The sequence below is a fragment of the Leopardus geoffroyi genome, chromosome D1 (assembly GCF_018350155.1).
Source record: "Leopardus geoffroyi isolate Oge1 chromosome D1, O.geoffroyi_Oge1_pat1.0, whole genome shotgun sequence".
Taxonomy (NCBI): Eukaryota; Metazoa; Chordata; class Mammalia; order Carnivora; family Felidae; genus Leopardus; species Leopardus geoffroyi.
Window position 1 is genome coordinate 46188623 of NC_059329.1, and position 23394 is coordinate 46212016.

Here is a 23394-nt window from a genome sequence, read left to right on the forward strand (position 1 = left end):
TGGAAGTGAGAGAGCTTCCCCTGGGTCTGCCTACTCCTGTCAGGAAGGACCAGAGTATCCCCCGCTGAGAGGGGGAAACACAAGGTGAGAGGAGGTGCTGCCCCCACAGCATGAGGTGAGAGAAAGCAGTTCCCACCCCGTGCAGTTAGACCAGTACCAGTATCTGCAATGTGCCAGGGCTTTATAGATTTTCATAGCCTTTATAGATTTTAACAGATTTTATAGATTTCAATCTCATTTAATTCTGACAGCAGCTGTATGAGATATTGTCCTCCCCCATTTTATAGATAAAGAAACTGAGACTGAAACCTGTTAACTACTTTCCACAGGTACCACAGCACTGAGTGTCAGAGCTGGGATTTGAACCTGGGTATCTCTGATTCCAGAGTTGCCTTGTCCACTCTGGCACTCTTCTTCAAGGGGTCAGGCATTCGTGTTATAGACTAGGTAATGAAGACTGGGAAGCAGGTGTTTCAACCAGTCAGGGTCCTGTGGACACTCAGGCATAGGTGTGCCGATGTTATCTGCAGGGTCCTCTTGCTCCAGAGAAAGGCAGGCTCCCACCAGACCCTCTTCACAAAATTCAAGACAAAAAATCCAAAGTTAGAAAGCGGCCCATATCAGGAAGACAGTGGTTTCACTCTTTCCAGATGCATTCACTATATGATGTCCCACACTACAGTTCTTTTTAAAAAAAGGAGTCAATTTGCAAGATTCCCACCCCCGGCCCAGAAGTCTTGGGGCATATCTCCCTGCACCCACCCCCAGAGCAAGCCAGAGCAACAGGAGACCCCCGCCCCCCACCACACACACACACACACACACACACACACACACACACACACACACCCAGCAAGCCAGAGCAACGGGAGAGAGGCTTAATCTTGCACCTTTCATCTCACATGTCAGTGCAGGGACGGTGCTGTTGTGGGGGGCTGTAGGGTCAGGATGATGACACCATCTGTGTGTGCAGCTCTGTGAAAACCCCTGAGGCAACAGGAGCTTTAATCAGAGTCAAGGAAAACACCCCTCCATGTTTCCTGTTGAAGGAAAACATCTGCTGCCTGCAGCCCTGAAACTGAGTCACTTTTACCTGCTGCCCCCAAGGAGGTTTGGAAAGATAAATATGGTGGGCAGTGATCCCATGAAAAGGGGACATCCCATGCTGAACTTCTAAAGGGACAAAGCCAGGGAGCCCCTCCCAGATAGGCCCACCTGCTCTGGGCCTCTGTCAAGGCTGTGTGTGGATCGGTTTGTACGTTTTATTTCCTACACATGCAAGGCCAGACGGCATCATGCACTGTCCACATTAGAAGGGACTGGAACGATAATTGCCCCTTAAATAACCTAGGAGTGAGGGGTGCTAACCCCCATGCAGTTGAAAATCCATATATAACTTTTGAGTCCCCCAAAACTTACTAGCCTACTATCCACAGGAAGCCTTATCAATAACATAGTCGATTAACACATACTTTGTATGTTGTGTGTGTTAGATACTGTATCCTTACAATGAAGTAAGCTAGAGAAAAGAAAAGAATATTAAGAAAATCACAAGAGAGGGGCGCCTTGTGTGACTCAGTCCGTTAAGAGTCCGACTTCAGCTCAGGTCATCATCTCGTGGTTCATGGATTTGAGCCCCCCGTCGAGCTTTGTGCTGACAGCTTGGAGCCTGAAACCTACTTCAGATTCTGTGTCTCCCTCTCTCTCTGCCCCTCCCCCACTCTTGAGTGTGCACGCACTCTCAAAAAATGAATAAGCATTTAAAAATTTTTTAAAAATCACAAGAGAAAATACATGTATGGCACTGTACTGTATCGAAAAAAAAAATCCCTATGTAAGTGGGCCTGCACAGTCTAAATCTGTGTTCAAGGGCCAAGTGTACTTGTCCTTCAAACCCCTTGTTCCACCCAGGAAGAGGGGCCTCCGAGCAGAAGTGGCTTTCCCCGGGTTTGATTCTGAGCCTAGTGCTCTTGTCACTCTACACAGTAGGTCCTGCAGGGCAACCCAGGGGCGGGGGGGGGGGGGGGGGGCGGGGGCTTGGCTCTAAAATGGCCTCTGAGCCTTAGGAGTCTTGAGCCTCGATGGATTCTAATGGGTGGAGAGCTCCTTGGGGACACATGGGAACAGACTGTCAACAGAGCTGGGCAAACAGCCTTGGGTGTGTTACTGGACTGCTGAGGAAGCATGGGTTTGCCAACAGAGCTGGGTGTTGAAGGCCTGCTTCTGCCTCTCGAGACCATCGTTGCTGAGGCTGATGAACAGCCAGCGTTCACCATGTGGTGCCATCAGAGGCACTCACTCCCTGTGTGCATGTGATCACTGAGGGTGCCCCTCCTGGGATCTTTGTAGCTTACCCATGGGTTTGACCGAGCAACCAGGGACACATGTGGTAGGCATAACTGCCATTTCGGGGGGGGGGGGGGGTGTGCTGTGTCCATGCATGAACCCAATCCCATGACCTTCCCAGACCCCCAGATGTTCTCTGGGTAACCTCTTAGCGTGCCTGTTGCTACTTAAGATACATATTTTTCCAGGCCAGGAAGTTCATCTCTCTTCCAGCTTTAATCCAGTACTCAGAGATATGGCAAGTGAAGAGGAGGAAACCCATTTTGTTTTCCATGACATTTTGTCTCCAAGAAACACCCAAATTCACAAACCTTAGTGACAGAGCCTAAATTCGAACCCTGGTCTGTCTAATGCCAAAGCCAGACCAGACTGAGGGCGCTCAGAGGGAGCACCCTGACCAGTACCACCCAGCCCGGCAGTGCCCTTTGCTCTGCATGCAGCACACTGCCTCCCAGCTTCAAGATCCCTTCTGCCTCTCTTGCTGGGGTTACCAGATTTAGCAAAGAAAAATATACGATGCCAATTGAATTTAAATTTCAGGTAAATAGCTAATCATATTTTGGCCTGTGTTCCATGTATGTTCCTTGCAACACTTGGGATATATTTAGGCTAAAAGAAAAAATTATTGCCTAACTGAAATTCAAGTTGAAGTAGGCGTTCTGTATTTTTTCTGGCAATACTACCTACTGAAAACTTCTAAACACGTACGTAAGGAAGTGAAGGATAGAGGAGGGGTGCAAGGAGAGAGTCCAGGTCAGTTACAGCCCCACGCCTTGCTGGCAGCCATTGTTACAGGTAAGTCACTCAGTGGGACAGAGGGCAGAATATGGACTTCTTGTTTCATGGTGTGCCAGGACAGAGTGAGTGCTCCACCTGTGCTGTTTTGGAGAAGCCATTCCCCCTCCTGCCAAAGGAGATCCAGCTGGCTAGTGATGGGGACTCCATCACTGCTCCCCGGCCTCACCTGCAGGATGATAGCCTGACCTTCCCAGCCACTGCTGAGTTCCTCCAGAGGACCAGGCAGCGGACAAGCCACCCCCAGGTCAGCTGTTCCCCTCCTACATGGAATATTGGGGAGAAGGGACACTGTCATGAGGTCCAGTCAAAGCAAGGCTTAGCTGCTTTCTGGCTGTGTGCGTTTGGGCAATTTCCGTAAACTGTCCACCTTCCTCATCTGTGAAATGGGGATGAGAATAGGTAAGACAGAAGGATCGAATTACTTTTGATTCAGTAGTAAATTACTTGAAAGTTCTATACAAATATTTTCAGTATTTATATTTCAGTATTATCTCCATATAGAAACTTTATTTCCAATTTTTTGTGTGTGCTTAGTTAGGAAGTATTTCAGGCATAAAACATTTTAATATAAAAGCAAAATATAAAGACTCTTCTAAAGCTTTCGTAGTCACTCTTATGTCTCAGTAGTACCTCATTATGGTTGACCTTTGATTCTAAACATAGATATACTGAGAAAGTTTTGGAAAATCCTAAAATTTTTCAGTACCTCTGGAGAATTTGCCTTGCCCCACAAACCACACACGCAGCACTGAGGAACTCACTTTTCGCTGCCTGATAGTACCAGTGATTCAAATCTTCACTTTCGCAACGTTACAGATTGTAACTCACTGCTGGACCCTTTAAGTCTGTATAAGAACTAAAACTGTGAGTCTTTTCTGCAGATGCTGAGAATTATACTGTTTCTATATGTGTATGCCCTTCAGGGCTGTGTGTGTGCATGTCTGTGTGTGTGTGTGTGTGTGTGTGTGTTTCGGATAGCTGAAATTACATCTGTGCCCTTTTATATCCTGCTCTTTTCACTTAAAATAATCTCATACACAGGGCGCCCGGGTGGCTTAGTCGGTTGAGCATTTGATTTCAGCTCAGGTCATGATCTCACGATTCAAAGGTTCCAGCCCCGTGTTGGGTTCTGTGCTAACAGCTCAGAGCCTGGAGCCTGCTTCAAATTCTGTGTCTCCCCTTCTCTCTGCCCCTTCCCCGCTCATGCTCTATCTCTCTCCTTCAAAAATAAACATTAAAAAAAAGGTTTAAATAACCTCATTAAATAACCACATTTGTCCAGGTGGCTGCACAGTTTTAAAAACCACTAACTTTAATGACTGTCTAGCTTTCCATCAAGTCCTCACAACATTTACTTTATGGTGTGCCCTTGGCTGGATGTTTCCTGCCCTTAAGTGGCTTTTTCAGGGTCACCTTGAAGGTGGCACGTGAAGGGTGGGCACCTGAATGCCCACCGTCATCCTTTAGTCTAATAAACACACATGCCTGCCAGGGCAGAATCCTAAACTGTCTCAGGGAGGTATAATCTGGAGGTGAAGAGAGTGAGAGTCAAAGGATAGGGCTGACCCTCTTGCTAAATGTAGACTGTGGTGCTTTGCAGAAAGCTCTACACCTACCTTGGGTTGTGTGCACTTGGGATTGGGGTTGAGGGTTTAGGAAGGCAGATACTTCCTGCCTAGTCTTGTCTGTCCCCTACACTTTTGCATAACCACGTCTGTAGCACTATCAAGACAGTATGGGTCTAGAGCAGTGTCTTTAACAAAAATAACTCCATTCTGGTGGATGTGCAAAAGAGCTGCCCGAGCTTTGTGGCTCTGTGGGGAGAACCGTGGGCTCTGGAGCCAGGCAGCCTGAGTTTGAGTCCTGACTCTTCCACTTACCAGCCTGAGGTCTGTGTACCCGATCCTCTGAGAAACAGAGGTGTGAAAGGTTTGTTGGGGAACACCCAGGAAGAATAAAGGGGGAAGCAGGAGCAGCTGGTGAGTGGGTGGGGCCTTCAGGCTACAGTGTAGATCTGACCCCCTTGAAAGCAGAGAAGGAAGGAAGGAGACCTCAGAAGACCCCAGCCTGAGTGTGTGTCTGACTTTGGCTCAGGTCATGATCTCACGGTTTGTGAGTTTGAGCCCCACATCAGGCTCTGTGCTGACAGCTCAGAGCCTGGAGCCTGCTTCGGATTCTGTGTCTCCCTCTCTCTCTGCCCCTCCCTCACTTGCACTCTGTCTCTATGAATTAATTAAGAAGATCCCAGTCTGCAGTGTGGTCCTGGGAAAGCCTCAGGAAGGTTGATGGAAAACCCAAGCCCGGGTTGCCTGCACAGAGGGTTGGCCCGGCATTGGCCAGGCATCTGCTGTGCGTGGCCATGGCTGGGAGCAGCCCAGAGACAGCATGGCAGCTGAAGGCTGTCCACTCAACTCCTCTTCCTCAGCAGGTTCTCTTAAGGGAGTTCTGAGCCACACACCTCTGTGGATGTCCCACCTCTTAGGGGAGAATTGCATACTTAGAATGTTCCTTAGCATGTGGCACATATGAAGCGCTGTGAAAGTTAAAGCTGCTGTCATCACTTTATGGCGTATGTTAAAACTCACAAAGCTCTCTCACAGGCATTATTTAATCATCATAAGCACACTTTCCAGCTGGCGTCTCATTCCCTTTTGACAAATGAGAAGACAGGTCCAAGGGGTCCTGTGATTTGCCCAAGGTCACGGCTAGTCTGTGATGGGGGTCAGATTTGGGGCGGGGTGGGGGGGAGCTTCCATTTAAGGGCAGGGCTGTGGGGTCCTTATCTCTGCATCCTACAATGCAGAGATGAGCGTAACATGATACTTATCCTCAAGGAGCTCATAGTTTTGGTGCTGCAGACAAAAAACTTCTGGAGACGCTCACACACAGAATCACTTACTGTTTCCTGAATATACCAGGCACTTTTCCCTCCTTCTGCCTCCAGCCCCCAGCCCTTCCCTATGCTGACTCCACTTGGAGAGCCCAGCCTACCTGTCAAAATCTGCCCATCTTTGTTTTGTTTTTTGAGAGAGCGTGCAAGCACGTGAGTGGTAAAGGGGCAGAGAGAGAGAGAGGGGGTCGGAGGATGTGAAGCAGGCCCTGCACTGACAGCAGCGAGCCTGATGTGGGGCTTGAACCCACAAACCGTGAGATCGTGACCCGAGCAGAAGCCAGATGCTGAACCCACTGAACCACCCAGGCACCCCACTGTGTCTTTTAATGCTCGACTATTTCCCCCATGACAGTCACCGCCTATCCCCCAGTGGGAATTACTTTACTCCTTCCCTGTGCTTCCATGTGCCAGACTTAGTGCCAAAACAGTGTCACTCTTCACTGTAGTAGAGTTTGTTTACTCATGAGCCCCCTGCAGTAGACGGTGAGCACCTTGAAGGCAACAACCACTCCTTACTCATTTACAGACCCCAGGAGGGCCCAGTGTCAGCAGTAACAGACCGGCAGTAAATGTGCATGATCGGGTCCACTGATTGTGTAGGGTGTGTGTGTGAGGGGTTAGAGAAGAGGTGGGAAGTTGGCCAGTGGCAGACACAGAAGATAACCAGAGTGTGTGAGGGCTGTGACAGAGCTGCAAGAGGTGGAATGGGGGGGACCCCTAACACAGGAGGTATTCTGCAGGGGGACATCTTTCTTGAGCGGAAATATCTGGTTGTATCATTGTATCCTTGTACCCTCAGGGACTAGCACAGTGCCAGGCACGTGGTAGGTATTCAGTGAGATTTCTTTTGAATGAATAAAGTGTTTTCTAATTTGAATTCAGATCTGTGACTTTGGACGAGACCCAATACCTCAATCCAGATGCTGTCTAGAGCCCCAAATAGACGTTTGGCAGTGTTTAGAGACATTTTTTCTTGTCATAACTGGGGGTGCTACTGACTTCTAATGGATAGAGGCCAGAGATGCTGCTAAATATTCTACAATGTGCAGATCAGCCCTCTCATCAAAGAATTCCAAGCCAAAATTTCAATAGTGCCAGTATTGGGAAACCTTGAAATAAACCCAGAACAGGGGCACCTGGGTGGCTCAGTCGGTTAAGTGTCCGACTCTTGATTTCAGCTCAGGTCAGGTCTAATGGTTCATGAGTTTGAGCCCCACGTCCGACTCTGCACTTACAGCACAGAGCCTGTTTGGGCTCTGTCCCTCCCTGGCTCGTTCTCTCCCTCTCCCTCTCTCAAAATAAATAAACTTTTTTTTTTAATTAAAAAAAAAAACCAGAGCACCTGCAGCCAGGGGTTGGAAGACCACGTCTGAGAGAGGATTTTCTGTGTCAAAGCATCCTTGTTTCCTAACATTGGAACCACCTAGGAGTCCCTCCAGACCCTTCTAGGCATGACACTTGGCGAGGCAGGTTGGGCAGCCAGCGTCCAGCTCCCTCCGCCCCCTCTCCCTGGTCCTTCCCACTAAACCAGGACAGTTGAACAAACGGATGCTGTCTTCTCCAGGAGCTGCTCAGAGACCCCCTGTACATTGGGTTGAAACACCAGCGTGTGCGTGGGAAGGAGTACGATGACCTGCTGGACGAGTTCATGCAGGCTGTGACAGACAAGTAAGTGGGTCAGCCTATTCCTTTTGAAAGAGGACTCTTGGGAGATGGTCTGGATCAGGCCAACACCGTATCTGACTGTTCAGCAGATGCACAAACAAGAGGCAGGAGATGCATGCTTTTCTGAGTGTTCTGAAAGTTGCAACTTGACCCCGTGTATCTGGAAGACTCAAAGCCATTGGGTTTGTTCCGTGGGAGACTCTTTGAGAACAGAGGGGAGAGGGAAGAGGGTTGATGACTGAGAGCCTAAGTGCCCGATGTCCCAGAAAGAAAACCCCTTTGCTGAGCTGTTCTGGGCTCTTGGCATGAACAGGGATGTAGTGAGCGGTGGAGAAAAGAAGTGTGCCCTTCTGGCAGACTGGCTTGGGAAGGCAGCTTGCCACACCAGCCGTCATTTCCACCTGTACGTGAGGACCAGGCAGCATTAATGAACCACCATAGCAGGTCACACGGCTATGGGCCTGCAGGATTTATGAGGTGTCATCTGTGCTCTGGGGCATGTCATATCGGTGGCTTCAGCCCCCCTCACCTGCCCCATCTGTGTGCCATCACGGCCACCCACACGCCCTGCTGTGGCTGGCATGGTCCTGGGATGGAGTTCTGGAAATAGCCTCTCCACCCACCCATGTATAGTCTGACAGGCAAGTCAGTCAAGACAGACTTTCAGCAGCTGGGCAGACCCCTGCAGACCCCGCAGGTCCCCTAGTCACTTGAGAACCTCCAGCCTTTGTTGCTGTCCCAAGAGTGCCCAGGTCATGGCAGAGCTGGACTGGGCATCTGGGGCAAAGTACTCCCTTTCCTGCGCTCAGCTGCTCAGAGCAAAGCAGTGGGCTGGGAAGAGAGCTGCTCTGGCCTCTGCAGTTTTGGGGGCAGGAAAACTAGATCTGACTCTTGACCCCCTCTCCTCTAGGTCTATGATGTCATTGAGTAGGTTCCTGAGCTTTTAACTTTCCTCATCTGGTACCTATCAGGGGATAAGATGCAAGCATTTTATTGTTGTGTTTTTTAAGATGAAAGAAAATAATACTGTAATTATATGGAATGTGAATGATCCTGTAGAAAAGCAGAAATTAGTAATGGAGTGTAGGGTCAGGGGGGTGGGGTCCAAAGTTCCCAAGTAAGCAAGAGGGTGAGAGTTTGGTGCACACCTGAAGAGCTTACCTTTAGATGAGTGCACAGATGCCCATCCACAGGGACAGAGAGGCACAGGCATGGGTAGGTGGGTAGATGTGGTGGGGGCTGGGGATGGAAGGTCCACTAACCAAGGACAAGGTCATCCACAGAGAGTAAGGATGGGGCAGAGGTGGTGGAGGTTTAAGGCTAGAGAAGGTATGACCTGAAATGTCCAAACTAGGGTACGTGAGGATGCTTGCTGGACAGCCCCATGGCCCCCCACAAATCACTAGTCATGAATTTAACCTATTTCTGTGTTTTTTTTTCCTCTGGCTAGTTTCAGCTATCTGGATGCGGACAGGAAGAGGCAGAAAGTAGGATTTAGTCAAGGTTGGATTTTGATAGGCAAGAGAGAAAAAGAGAACTGTGAGTGTATTCAAGGGGGTGATTATAATGATGTGTCCTGAGGTCTATGCTAAGAAGGGACATGAGGACATGGCAGGGGCAGAGGAGAATAGGGGACAGTGACATGATCAAGGGATGGTAAGTCCTAATGGGGCTTAAGAATTATTGAGGTAGGTAAAAGATCAAATGAGCTGGCCACAAAGGAGGTGGTAATCAGAAAGCTAGGTGCTCACAACTGAGATTATAGAGGAAGTGCTTCTATTGAGGTATAACCACCAGAGCACCTGGGGATCAAATGCATTAATAGAGGCATAGCGTCTAGAACAAGAGAGGTGAATGTCCCAGCTCATTCTCCCCCTTTCAGGCCATCCTGAACACCAGATTCGGTTCTGGACAAGACACTTAAGGGTCATAACTTACCTGAAGTGCCTTTGGAGAACAGTAACCATAACAGTGAGGGAGGGTTTCAAAGGCTTAGCCTGGTGGGGAGGAGGCTTAGGGGCTGCTTTGTCAGTATCAGGGTGAGGTACACCTCCAGATAGCTGAAAGCAATTGTTTCAGAAGAGGGCTCAACTTGTTTCTGTATACCCACCTAGAGAGGAATTGGTAGAATGCCAAAAGAGGCAGTTTTCAGCTCAAAAGAAATTAGAACTATCCCATGGTGCACTAGACTGTCTGTGGGAATGAGTTCCTCGTCACAGAACAGGTTCAAGAGTAGATTATGGGTGATGTGATTATAGGAGGAAATTTAAGCATCAGAGACTCTTTTTTAGGATGCTTCCTACCCCGTATTACTTTTGGACTACATAAGATCCCTGCATGGCTGGCAGGATAGGTAATACTGTTCCCATTTTATGGAAGAGGACACTGAGGCCCCGAGAGGCTAAGGAACCTGTCTTAGGTCCCACAGTGTCAGGCAGGACTGCAGGCTGAACCTGGGTCTGCTGGCTCCAAAACCAGACTGCTTTCCACAGTGCAGTTACCTGCAGAGGAAGAGAAGGGAATGGAAGGGGCTTGGAGAGCCCGGTTTCTGCTTCCTGTTTCCAGGGCCTACTGCTTATCTGAGGAGTCAGAAGTCGTTCCTCGATTCCCCAGAGAGAAGTCTTGCTATGCGTGTGAGAAGGTTAGATAAACGAGGATATAAGAGGCTCTTCCATTTATCATCAGAGTCAGCTCACAGTCTCAGACATGCAGGCAGTCAGGGTGGGGGGCTGGGGAGGGGCGTGCGTCAGCCAAGAGGAATGCGTCCTCAAGTGGAGATGGTGATGAGTTGACAGTTGCTTGTTTTGACTCTCTAATAAGCTAAAGCAGATGTTTCTGTGGATACTGTAGGTGGGAAATGAGCTGGTCTCCCCAGGCACTCTGGGGAATATAGTAGCCCCGAGATCGGATGCCTGGACGGGGGGTGAGTCAGCAGCCCTGAAACCAAACACAGTGTATTTTAAGAAAGAACTTTGGGAAATGTTGACTCCTGCCTTCAACTTCCTTGTCTTTTTCCAAACATCCTGCTAATGAAAACCCCCTATCCCCTGATGGGGGTGTGTCTTAAGGTTTTTTTGGCCTTAAAGAGTCGCTGTAGCTCAGTTACTATCCTGGGGTTTGGCCACTGGGGAGGAGGACCCTCCAGGGTAGAAGGAATCTCAGCAGTAAATATCTATCAGTGGGCTGCTCAAAGCTGAGACATAGCCTGCCACTCCAGTAGGGAACACTAGTCACTCCATCCTCCCTGCTCTCTCTGCAACACGGTGGGACCCAGAACACTGTTGCCCCAGTGGTTTCCACTTACATGTTTGGTTACTTACAGTAGAATGGATGGGAATGGTCTGTTTTAAGTTTGCACCTGTAGCCCTGGCCCCATCTGATGCTTGGACAGAGTTTGTGGTCAGCAGCCGTGTCAGCCTTTTGAAGGGCTTGGGAGGGAAACCACCCCCTTTCTCTGTAGCTCCCAACTCTAAACTAGAGGTTTCTAAGCTGTTGAGAGGAGTGATAAAGAAGAAGACAAATGAGAATTTAAAAAAACAGTAACAACAACAAGCCTTTTTTTTATGTTTATTGATTTTTGAGAAAGAGAGAAACAGAATGCAAGCAGGAGAGGGGCAGAGAGGGAGACACAGCATCTGAAGCAGGCTCCAGGCTCTGAGCTATCAGCACAGAGCCCAACACGGGGCTTGAACTCATGGACTGTGAGATCATGACCTGAGCCGAAGTCGGACGCTTAACCGACTGAGCCACCCAGATGCCCCTTGACTTAAAAAAATTTGTGCTTTTTAGTTCAAGAAAATTGTCTTTTTGAGTCTCTTCAGCTTTCTGTCTCTGGTTCTTTCAGTCTCTCTCTCTTTCTGTCTTTGTCTTCTCTCTCTCAGTCCCTCTCTCTCTCACACATGATCCTACACTTGATACCTGAGGCCACACCATAGTGGGACTGGCACAATAAAATTTCTACCACATTCCACTACTTAAAGCAAATTATAGATCCATACCAGATTCCAAGGGAGGAGATAACACAGGACAAAAATACCAGGAGTCATGGTTCATTGGGGAGCATCGTCCCCTTGCATAACTGAACATCTCTTTGTGTGGCATTTCTTAATACAAAAATGAGAAACAGAAACTTGCCCAAGAAGAAAAAATCACTAAACTGCCTTGAGATTACCCCACCAGTTCTGACATCTAGCCCCCCTGTACTGTGCTCTTGGAGCTGGAAAGAAGCCTTTGATGGCCTCACCTGCCACCATCTCAGCTCCACTCACACTTGCCTTGCTCTTCCTTCCATGTGTCATTTTGTTAGAGCCGCATGCAGAGCCTTCATGCTTCCTTCCCCAGTCATGAATGTGCTTCCATTTGCATGGCTCTTTCCTTCTCATCATTCAGGCTCAGAGATGGATCCCCACACCCACACAGCAGGGTCAAGTGCTGAGACCCGTACCAGGCAGTATGTTGGCACCGACAGTCCTGCAGAAGACTGGGAGCCTTCAGTGGCTGACGCTCTCAGTGAAGAAGAAACAGGCTGTGCTCAGCAAGCCTGACAAACGACAAGGTGCTTGTGAGGGGGAAGAATGTTTGGAAGAAACCAAAACCTTAAGCCTTCACCACATGTGATTTGGAGTCCACATTTATAACATACACAAGGTTAAGAGATGAGTACAAAATATTTTCCCCTGCCAGTGATACAGCTGGGGAACCTGGCAGAAGGAAAAGTAGAGGTGCCTGGGTGGCTCAGTCGTTTGAACATCCAACTCTTGGTTTCTGCCCAGGTCATGATCTCATGGTTTGTGGGGTTGAGCCCCATGTCAGGGTCAGCACTGAGGGCACAGAGTCTGGGAGTCTTTCTCTCTCCCTTTCTCTGCCCCTCTTTCTCTTTCTCTCTCTCTCTCTCTCTCAAAAATAAAAAAAATTTTTTTTAACGTTTATTTATTTTTGAGACAGAGAGAGACTGAGCATGAACAGAGGAGGGGCAGAGAGAGAGGGAGACACAGAATCGGAAACAGGCTCCAGGCTCTGTCAGCCCAGAGCTCAACGCGGGCCTCGAACTCACGGACCGCAAGATCATGACCTGAGCCGAAGTCGGACGCTTAACCGACCAAGCCACCCAGGCGCCCCCCCAAAAAAATTTTTTAGTTAAAAGAAGGAAAAGTAAAACTTCTCTATAGGGACACTCCCACGAGCCATGCTGTGTGGAATTCCTTGAGGGGAAAACAGCTCCCCAATGAAAATAAATTCATGCTTCACAATAATCCACATGGAAACAGTCCACACTGTGGGAAAATCATATATACAGCTAATAGAAGACTTAGAACCCCAGAAAAATGAATTATCCTCAGAAAGATTATAAAGCAGCTTTACTTAAATGTATTAAGGAGATAATTTTCACAAGAATGATGTAATGAGGAAAGTACCCAACACTTGGGGAAAAAAAAGAAAAAACGCAAGCAAATTTGAAAAGGAACCAAAACAAAACAAAAGCCTCCTGCAAATGAAAAACAGAGTCCTGGAAGTCCAGCAGAGTATGCTAGTATTAGGGCAGGACACCTTCAGAAATCCCAAGCCCTCAAAAAGTACTACCTGTTGGGGGGGTGAATGGGTGACTCAGTCAGTTAAGCGTCCAACTTCAGGTCACGATCTCGTGGTTTGTGACTTCGAGCCCCACATCGGGTTCTGTGCTGATAGCACAGAGGTTGGAGCTTGCTTCAGACTGTAGCGCTCTCTCTCTCTCTCTCTCTCTCTGCCTGCCCCCCTGCTCATGCTCTCTCTCTCACTCTGAAAAATAATATATAAACATTAAAAAAAAAAGTACTACCTGGGGGTATTTCAGGCACTCTCCATTCCTATACCTGATTATCCAGAAAGGAAATGGGACACCAATGTGTTTTATCAGGAAAGATTTTTTCTGAGCCACTACTCATGAAACGAGCATTTCGCAAAGAAAAGAAAGGATGGGGGGCGCCTGGGTGGCGCAGTCGGTTAAGCGTCCGACTTCAGCCAGGTCACGATCTCGCGGTCCGTGAGTTCGAGCCCCACGTCGGGCTCTGGGCTGATGGCTCAGAGCCTGGAGCCTGTTTCCGATTCTGTGTCTCCCTCTCTCTCTGCCCCTCCCCTGTTCATGCTCTGTCTCTCTCTGTCCAAAAAATAAACGCTGAAAAAAAAAAAAATTTAAAAAAAAAAAAAAAAAAAAAAAAGAAAAGAAAGGATGGATAAGCCCAGAGCCCCCAAGTCCAAGCCTCATCTCTCCATGCCAGAGGGGATATAGCAATTCCAAACAATCCATAGCACAGTACATTACTAATTCTCATTTTCTCTTTCTCTGTATTGTGTTCATTCACACAGTTTTTTCTTATTCTATCAGATTTATTTTATTAGGCTTAACCAGATTGTTTTTTCATAAGTTAGATAACTGGTAAAAATTCTGAAAAACAAATGATTTCATCAAGTTTTTTCTAAAAAGAAAAAACTATCTGGATGCTTCTACAGCAAGCTGTGAACAGTGACTACAGTTAAGGGATGCAGTTGCCAGGGGTGTTTTCTTTCCAAGGCATCCATTTCTGTAACATTTGATTGTTTGTGCACAGGCATCTGTTTTGTGATTAGAATAACGAATTGTTTTATAATGAGTTAAGCAGCTGATTGTTGCCCAGAAATAGTTCCTTATGTTAAAAAAAAAAAAAAAAAAACAGTCCACTAAGGAAAGAAAGAAGCAAGCAACAATCTCACTCTTCTCCCTTTGGTGAATTCAATGCTAGGCTAACCTAGGCTCTTCTAGACAACAAAGCAACTCACTTACATTAAGTCATTTACTACAATAGTCCTATTAAGTAGATAACAATTATTGTCCTGTCCCACTAAAATAGAAGTTCCAAGGGAGGGATCTTTGACTCTTCTGTTCACTGCTACCTCTCAAGCACCCAGAACAATGCTGACTATGCTGTGGATTTTCAATAAACATGTGCTGAATGCACAGTTTACATATGAGGAAACCGAGGCACAGAAAGGTTAGGGAGCTTGTCCATCCTACAAATTACATCCGGTAAATGGTGGAGCCAAGCTGTGAACTGAAGTGGTCTAACTCCAGAACCCACCCTCTAACTTGGATACTTTCTATTTCTGTTATTTTACATGAAAGACCATTCAACATAATCCAGACACCTTCTTGATACGGTCGTCAGGGAAGATAAATGGGAGGAAGATCTTTTGGAAACTATCCTACTTAGCATACTCATGTCTTTTCTCTCTGGCTTGTTCAAGGGCATGGTTAGTGACCCACCCATCCTCACCAGAAGGGGGGCTCTGGAGGAACCAGCCATCAACTCTCATTTTCAAAACTCCATAGCTACCAGCAGTGAGGGAAGCACCTTCTTTGTTTTTTATTTTTTATTGAGATATAATTGACCTATAGTGTCCATTTAGGGTAAACAACCTGTTGATTGTATGTGTGTGTATATGTGTGTGTGTGTGCGTGTGTGTATTGCAGTATGCACCATAGGGTTAGCTATCACATCACTTAATTATCATTTCTTTTTTGTGATGGGAAAATTCTCCAGCATCTGGGTCAGTTATCTGGCACTTCTTGATTCTTCCTTCTTTAATGGTGGTCCTATTGCCCCATCACTCACCAGAGCTGGGCGCCCCCTCTAGGGTTTTTCGTAAAGTACAAGTCTACCTCATGCACTCAGCCCCCAAGGGAAAAGCTGAGGCTCTTTGGCTCTAAGCTTCTCCCGGTGGTTTTAAAATGATACAAACAAAGGAAAAGCATGTGACATCTGGACTACAAAGAAAGTTTCAAGATTTCATCTTAATTTTAAGAGCATAATTGTTCACTCCCAGCCCTGATAATAACGTTTCAAGGGAGTGTTCCCTTTCTGAGTCGTTCTCAGCATAGACAGTCAGTACTCAGTATTTTCACATAAACTGAATTTTAGGATGTCTTCTGCGGTTCAATCTATGTCTTCCCTCATTTTCCCATTTCCCTCCCTAGGACTGTAATCCCACAGTCTTAGAACCCCAGAACAAGAAACAACCTGTTCACTTGATCCAAGTCTGGCACTTCATAAGTGGGGAAACTGAGACCCAGGAAGAAAATTATTTCCCTATGGTCATATAATGATAAAAGCAGTGGGAAATTAAGGGGAACCTCTCCAGTTGTTTCCTCTCCTTCACTTAATTCATGAAATTTCTTCCACATATCCTTTCTTCAGCCTTTATCATTTCCTTCTCTGTGCCCCAGAGTGTGGCCAGTACAAAGTGCACACCCATCCCAAAGAAGTCAGTTCTTCCTAAGATTGTAACATGGACACATAAAATCATCAGAAAAATAGTCCAAGGCAGCACCTGTTTATTCATGTATTTATCTGTATATTCATTCAGAGGAAACATTTATTGAACATAGTGGTAAGTCAGAAATATCCTTTGCTCTGAAAGAGTTTATAATCAACTAGGGAAAAAAAAGAAAGATGCTCAAATAATTACTATTGAGTTGTATAGATTTAATGTGTGCCTATTTAATGGCCCTGCCTGCAGTGTCCTTCAAGGCTGGTAGGGGGAATACAGTGGTCAGAGCACTTGGGACGTTTGGTTGGATTTAAAAGTTATGGCCTTCTTCCCAGAAAAGAGCTAGCAACTCACTTTTACAGAGCACCTACTCCGTGCTGGGGTGCTTTACATTTAATTATCACAGCAACCTTTAGGGATAGAGAAGCTGAGGCTCAGAGAGGTCAAGTAACTTGTCCAAAATCACCCGGCTAGAAATTAACAAGAGTTTGGGCTCACCTCAAACCTATATGACTCCAAAACCTGAGGTCATTTACTACTGACCCTCTGCTGCCTGCTCTCCCCGCCTGGCTGGGAATGTCCTCTACTAGTGGCCTTATTTGTGTTAACTCGACCCTCAAGTTCAAGGGAATGGCCTGAACTAAGGTGACACAGAGATACCTTGCTGTGGTCTCAGAGGAGCGCGTGGCTCCAAGGGGAGCTGATGTCATACTGATGTGTACAGTGGGGCACTCGTGTGGAGGGACTGTTCTCTGGCATTCAGTCATTCCTGCTTCCATGTGTTCATGACACTTACTGAGCCAGGCAAGCACAGGGCACTGGGCACACAGCAGCATGTTTGTTGGGTCTTCTAACACGGGTATCTGAAGCTGACTTGTCCAGAGCTGGAAGCAGCAAAGGGGGTCAGCGCTCCTTCTTCAGCTTTTGTGTCAAACAATGGCAAATAAGACTTTTCCCCTGTCCTCAAGGACACTGCTTCATGCTGCTTTGATCTCGTCTGTCCCCTAACCTAGCTTAGTCTTTCCTGGAGGGGAAACCTCCCCAGCTGTGCCTCACTTCCATCCAGAAAGCCCACAAACACAGACTGGGATTTCCAGTCTTATTGTCTTCCACCCCCAACTAACTGTCATAATTGGGGTAGAATTTAGCCAGGTCTATGAGAGGCAGTTGAGACTCTTAGAAGGTTGGAGCTGTGACTGCAGGGCAGACTGTATGGTACAGGTAATGGAGTAGTACACCTGCAGAGAGAGATCGGAATGAGCCACACTAATCAGAGAAGCTTCATGGAACATCAGCAGCTTTACGACAAGTAAAATGTACAGCCTGTGGGCAGACCAGAGCTGGTGGAAATGCTGACACCCCTGAGCCGGCCAGCAATTTGGTTGCTGGGAAAAGTGCACAGGCTTTCTGAGCAGAAGGTTAAGGGGTGAGATGCTGTGCCCTAGAAGAGAAATCCAGTACTGACCTCTGACCTTTAAGAAGTCAAGAGTTCAGCAGATCAGCCACCATCCTCTTTCCACACTGGGATTTCTGGCGCCATTTATGTGCTTGCCCAGGAACTCAGACAAACTGGGAAATTGAGGAGGAAATCCAAATTGTTCCTGAAGTGTTTTCTGTCTGGCCAGGGGTGGCCATCAGAGCAGTGACTGAGGAATTGCCACATTATTCTGGTACTTTTGCTTAGAAAATCACTGCTTCCTGTGACCGTCTTGTTACTTGATGGGAATTTTCCCCATTAGGCCAGAATGCCAGCTATAGGAGCCCGCCAGTCTGGCTGCCAGAGCCCAGCACACCGGGGGGATCTCCTGGTGCCAGACCTAGGAAGGGAAGGACCTTAGAGGTCCGCCCGCACCTCCTGGCTGGAATCCCTTCCACAACTTCCGTGCCAAGTGGCATTTCAGTGACTATAGAATCCCTTCCAGTGATCCAGTGCTTGAAATCTCTACCTTATATATCACTGGAATTTGTGTCTTGCTGACTTCCACCTGTTGCCTCTACTTTTTCCTCCAAGGCCACATAAAATAAGTCTACTATATTATTCCTTGTCCACAGAACAGGCCTTCAAGTCTTTGAAGAAAATCATTATGCCTCATTCCCCTTGGCTTTCTCTTTTCCAGGCTCAGTATTCCCACCTTCTCCAATCCATGGTTTCCAGTTTCCTCACCTACAGGATAGTTTCCCCATCATGCTTGTGAATCCCTTCCCAACTCCTGCCCCAGCAGAGTGAGTCATTCCCTCAGGCATATCTGTGGTGGGGCTGTGGTGTAAGAGCTTTGTGTCCACCCTTCCACTGGCTGCGAGGTCCTGGAGGGAGGGACTATGTCTTTTGCAGGCTCTAACTGGACTCTGGCTCCTACCTCCCCCATTTCCCTGGGACCTCCCCCATCACTCCTCTCTCACCTCTCTTCCACGCTATCTCCTTTACTTCATAGGGACAGCCCCATCTCAAAAATGAATCCGTCTTGGGGCACCTAGGTGGCTCAGTTGGTAAGTGTCCAACTCTTAATTTCAGCTCAGGTCATGATCTCATGGTTTATGGGATCAAGCCCTGTGTCCAGCTCTGTACTGACAGCACAGAGCCTGCTTGGGATTCTCTCTCCCTCTGTCTCTGCCTCTCCCCTGCTCTCTCTTTCTCTCTCTCTTACACCTCCCCCCCCCCAAATAAATAAACATTTTTAAAAAATGAATCCTTCAGTCCCTCATCCCCCAAAGGCTGTCATCCTTTCCCTACTTCATAGCCAACCTTCTTGAAATTCATAATCACTGACATTTCCTCCCCTCCCATTTACCTTTCAGCCCTCTGCAGTCTGATCCCCCTCCACCACTCTTGTACAGGTAGTCTGGAAAAGGTCATGAATGACCATCTAAACGCCAACTCCCACAGACACTTCGAGATCCCCTTCTCACTTGACATCCTGGCGACATCTGACACTCCTGACCACGGCCTGTCACGTGGCTCCTATGGCAGCTGCTGTGCTATCTCCCCCGACTACCTCCCTTCCTCCCCAAGCCCCACCCAGGCTCCAGCTCTGTTTATTTTCGTGCAGTCCCCGGAAGTCCCCCTCCTCTCATTCCACATGGATGTGCCTGAGACACCTTTCTTCCTCCCCTGCCCCACCACAGTCTGCCGGTGAACCTCTGCTCCTCCTTCGGGCCACACCTGCGAAGCCCTCACTGCCTTTCCCTCCAGCAGAGCTGCCTGCTCCCTTGGAGGCCTCCCACATACCTAGCATGTACCTTTACCATTACCCTCGCCACAATGTGCTGCAACTGCTTTATCTTCTTGCGTCCCCATCAGACTGTGAGATCCTTGCGTTTGCCTCTGTAATCTGGTAGGTACGGTGGTCCCTTGTTCACCGTGGGCACTTAGACATGTTTGCTAAATTGAATTCTTCTGTCATACCTAGGATGGTTCCTGACACAAAGAGAATACCCTGCTGGATACATTTCTTTAGTAATTGAAGCTGAAATGTCAATAAATAGTTGCGATGCAATGTGGTACATAGGCTGTGATAAAGATCTACCCAGAGTGTCATGGAAGTCCAGAGAGGAAGAGAATTAGTACTACCCTGAGAATAGGGAAAGCAACATGACAAGAAAGCCTTCCCAGAAGAGGTGACATTTAAGTTGGGCCTTACAGTTTGAGTACGAGTTGGCCTGGGTGAGAGGGGGCCTGCTAGGCCCTTGAGCAAAAACACAGAGCTGTGCAAGGACCCACAATAATTGAAAGACAGCAGGATGTGTCTAGGGTATGGGAAGACATGGGCAGGGTTCAGGCATTAAGGTTGGGGCCAAAGTGAATACCAGCCAAGGAGTTTGTACATAATCCCAAGGGCGGTGAGAGCCCCATATGGATTTTCAAAAACTAAGTGTTCTGCACAGATTTGTGCTTAGAAAGATAGGGAGGATAGATTGGGGGAAGGGGAATAAACCTGGAGGGGGTGAGATTAGTTATTATAGGATCCATGCCAGAAGAGACAATTGCAGTAATCCCAGGGAGAGATGACCTTGCTCTGAATTCACCCAGCCCTACCTGGTACAGAGTTCTTTGTGTGGAGACTTGTGTCTGTCAGCATGTTCTCTGCCACACATAGGTGGGGAGGGTGGGACACAGGGTAAGGTCTCTAGTCAGATAAGTGTAAAAAATGCTGGGTTAAACAGGTGTCTCAATGCAGGATTTTTCAGAGCCTTCAACATACACTGCATTATACTATATGTAACATTCAGAGTTTCTCAAACATATTTAGCCACAGAAACTTTCTGAGAACCTCTCAAGAGACTAGAGTTTAATGGAATATATAAATTTTTTAAAAAAGACCAAGAGCTTTCATAATTCTGTTAGCTGTAGTTCCTGGAAGGAAAAAATAAATCAAAGACATAGCTTTCCACTAGGTGACAGCTAATGTGCTCACTGAGCACTCTGCTGTGAGAATGTTGTATGTGTGGGTTTGTTGGGCGAGCAGAGAGGGCTCCCCTGGAAATATGTATGTTGCTTTTGGTCATTTGGTTTGGAGAGAGGCTGAGCAAATTCACCTGCTCCTCTCAGGTCCCTTGTGTTTATTCAGGCCTGAAAGAGGTTGGACCCAGGTATTTGAAAGAATGACAGGTCCTGACCTCCGGAACAGAGAAACCAGGTCTACAGAGCCAGGAATGTTCTCCTCTCACCACATCCGTCACACAACATTCCATCAGCTTGCTGGGGGGATGGACAGAGCATCCACCTCAGAATCTCCTTATCCTGGGGTGGCTGCATCCCAGATGGCAAGTACCTGGTTCTGTCAGTCTTGGCCTGGGTCTCATCCACTGTCATACCAAAGCTCACTAGGGTTCCCAGAGACAGGTTGCCATTTTCAGGCTTCCACTTGCCTGAGCACTGGGGGTGGAATTGAACAGCCATCCATCATCCTTGGGACTTTAAGTGAACCCTGGCCTTGGAATGCCTTCCCTGGCAGCTCCAAGGCCATTTCCCAGCTGAGTCCCTAAGGTGGAAAAGTCTGGGCAGCTCCGTGTGTGGCTTGGGGAGGTGCCTCTTTCTCCATTGCAGGAATTCTCCCCTGGAGAGGCATCAGATATTCCTCAGCCCCTGCCAGGGCTTCAGGGTGAAGAGTTCAAAAGTGCAGAAGGGGACAGACCAGCAGGAGCCTCCCCGGTGAGGGGCAGCTTCCAGCAGGAAGAAAGGTCAGCAAGAGGCTGCCAGCACTAAAATCAGAAAGCTGCCCAGCCCCCTGAATAGTGTGCCTGAATAGGTAACCTTCTTAGGGTTCCTCTGCTCCAGCCACGCTACCTGGAGGGTACCTGCCTCAGCCCTGTTCATTTAGCTGGTTCGTTTAGCTGTGTCTCGGCTCAAAACAGACTCTGAAAGACTCACTCGTCAGCTTTTCCTGACACATGTTGCTCTTCCTGAGAATGGTCAAACCTCCCTACTCTAGACTTCTAGAAAAATCTGAGTGAAGCTCATAGTGTTTCTACCCCAACTGTCCATTAAGTAGCTCATGCTACAGCTCCACCACTCAGAGCAGGAAACTGAGACCCAGAGAGAGAGACTCACCCAAGATGCAGAGCTTCTGTCAGAGACAGAGAGAGAACACGGTTTTCCTGTTACCCAGTTGAGTGTTTTCTTACCACACGGCCCCGTCTTTCTCAAGAGAGAAAGAAATCCAACATTATTATCTATTTAGTTGTATCTTTTACAAAATCACACTGCTGTTAAGGTTGAGTTAAAGGCATCATATTGCTATGAAGATAAGTTCTAGAGTCAGATAGAGCTGGATTCAGATTCCAGCTCCACCAGTTTGCACCTGCAGTAGAGTTTATAACCCCTGGGCAAATAACTTCACATCTGTAGCTCAGGATTCCTTCTCTGAAACAGCACCTACTTCATTAAGTCATACGAAAATTAATTGAGATAATGTATGGCAAATAACTCAGCGTGATGCCCAGAGGGGAATAAGCACTCAATAAACTTTAGCTCTTCGTGTTACTGTTGTTAGTAGTAGCACATTTAAGTAATATGTAAGGCAATTACAATTAACATTTAAATTGGTGTTTTGGTCCATTACCTGTATTTGAACGTATATGGATGAAATGAGAACAAATTTTTTTCACCTAGACCATTTAAATTTTCACTTTGAAATTTTGTGTTTATCTTAAGGGCTTTTAATTAGATTAACAAGTTAGCAGGCCAACTAAATCTCTACCAACTCTTTCATATATCCACCCCTTCCTAAACATTTATTGAACAACTCAAGTATCACCTTTTCATAGGTGCTCAGTGATGCTTTGGGATGGGTGAATGGACGGATGGATGGATGGATGATGTTGAGAACAACTGAAGTAGCCACCTTTGGTTCACACCAGCCAGTGGTTGGGTTTTATGAAAATCCATGAGGGACTGAGAGACTGGAAGAAAATGGTTAAGGGCCCAAAGGTCTCAATGGAGACAAAGAACAGGTGTAAGGTGCAGTAGGAATGAGGAAGGCAAAGGACAGGGTGTCAGAAACCAATATAGACAGTATGACATTCTGGAGTAGGAGTGGTTCCTGGTGAAGAAAGGTCCAAGGAGTAGCCATGTGGATGGGTATCTGAGGTGGACAGGAGTTCTGGAGGTCCTTAAATCCAAGGAGGTGTGGGAACTAAGTCTAGGTTATCAGATGGACAATTCACATAGCACAGTGCACATTTTGTGCAATTCCAAGTTAGGATTAAAGTGACCTGAATTAATGAAATTTTACTCTATTTCATCAAATTGCTCACTGGGGATGTTCCCTTATGTAAAACTGAATGTAGGAGGGGGCCAAGATGGTGTAGTAAGAGGACTCTAAGCTCAGCTCATCCTGTGGATACAACTAGAAAACACTCGTATCAGTGCAAATAACCCAGAAAAGGACCTGAAGACTAGAAGAACAAACTCCGCAACTAAAGGTAGAGAAGAGGCCACATCGAAGACAGTAGGAAGGGTGGACACCCAGTGGGGATCTAAATGGACCAAGGCCACCCATGGACAGAGGGAGCTTTGAAGAGGGAGAGAAATAGACTACCACACCAAGGAGCTAGCACAGGGACAACAAATCCCCAAAACATTTGGCTTTGAAAGTGAGAGGGGCCAAATTTCATGAGTTCTTACAGATAGCAAGACTTAAAACTTGGAGTTTTAAAAATCAGAAGGCTCAGCTCTCCAAGAGCCCAAAGGGCAATAGGAAGCTGAGTCCCTGCACTTAAAAAGAAGCTCTAAAAACAGCCCCCATAGAAGCAGCAGTCTGAAAACACCTGGGGTAAACATGAGGGAAGTTTTTTTTTTTACACATCTCAGAGCAGGTCTTGGAGGGGCAGGTCTCCCAAAGGGACTTCCCAGGAACAAAGGAGCTAACCAGCTCCATCTCCCTTCCCCACCCCCTAGCATAAACATATAACCA

The 23394-nt window shown here is 47.3% G+C and overlaps 1 protein-coding gene across 3 annotated transcripts in view; it reads left to right on the forward strand.

Moving 5' to 3' along the window:
* ME3 (malic enzyme 3) overlaps positions 1–23394 on the forward strand; it is a 184626-nt gene that overhangs the window by 132072 nt on the left and 29160 nt on the right. For all 3 annotated transcript variants that reach the window (XM_045483694.1, XM_045483695.1, XM_045483696.1), the window contains one exon: positions 7602–7705. In XM_045483694.1, the coding sequence (XP_045339650.1) occupies positions 7602–7705 (104 nt within the window). The remainder of the gene's footprint in view (positions 1–7601; positions 7706–23394) is intronic.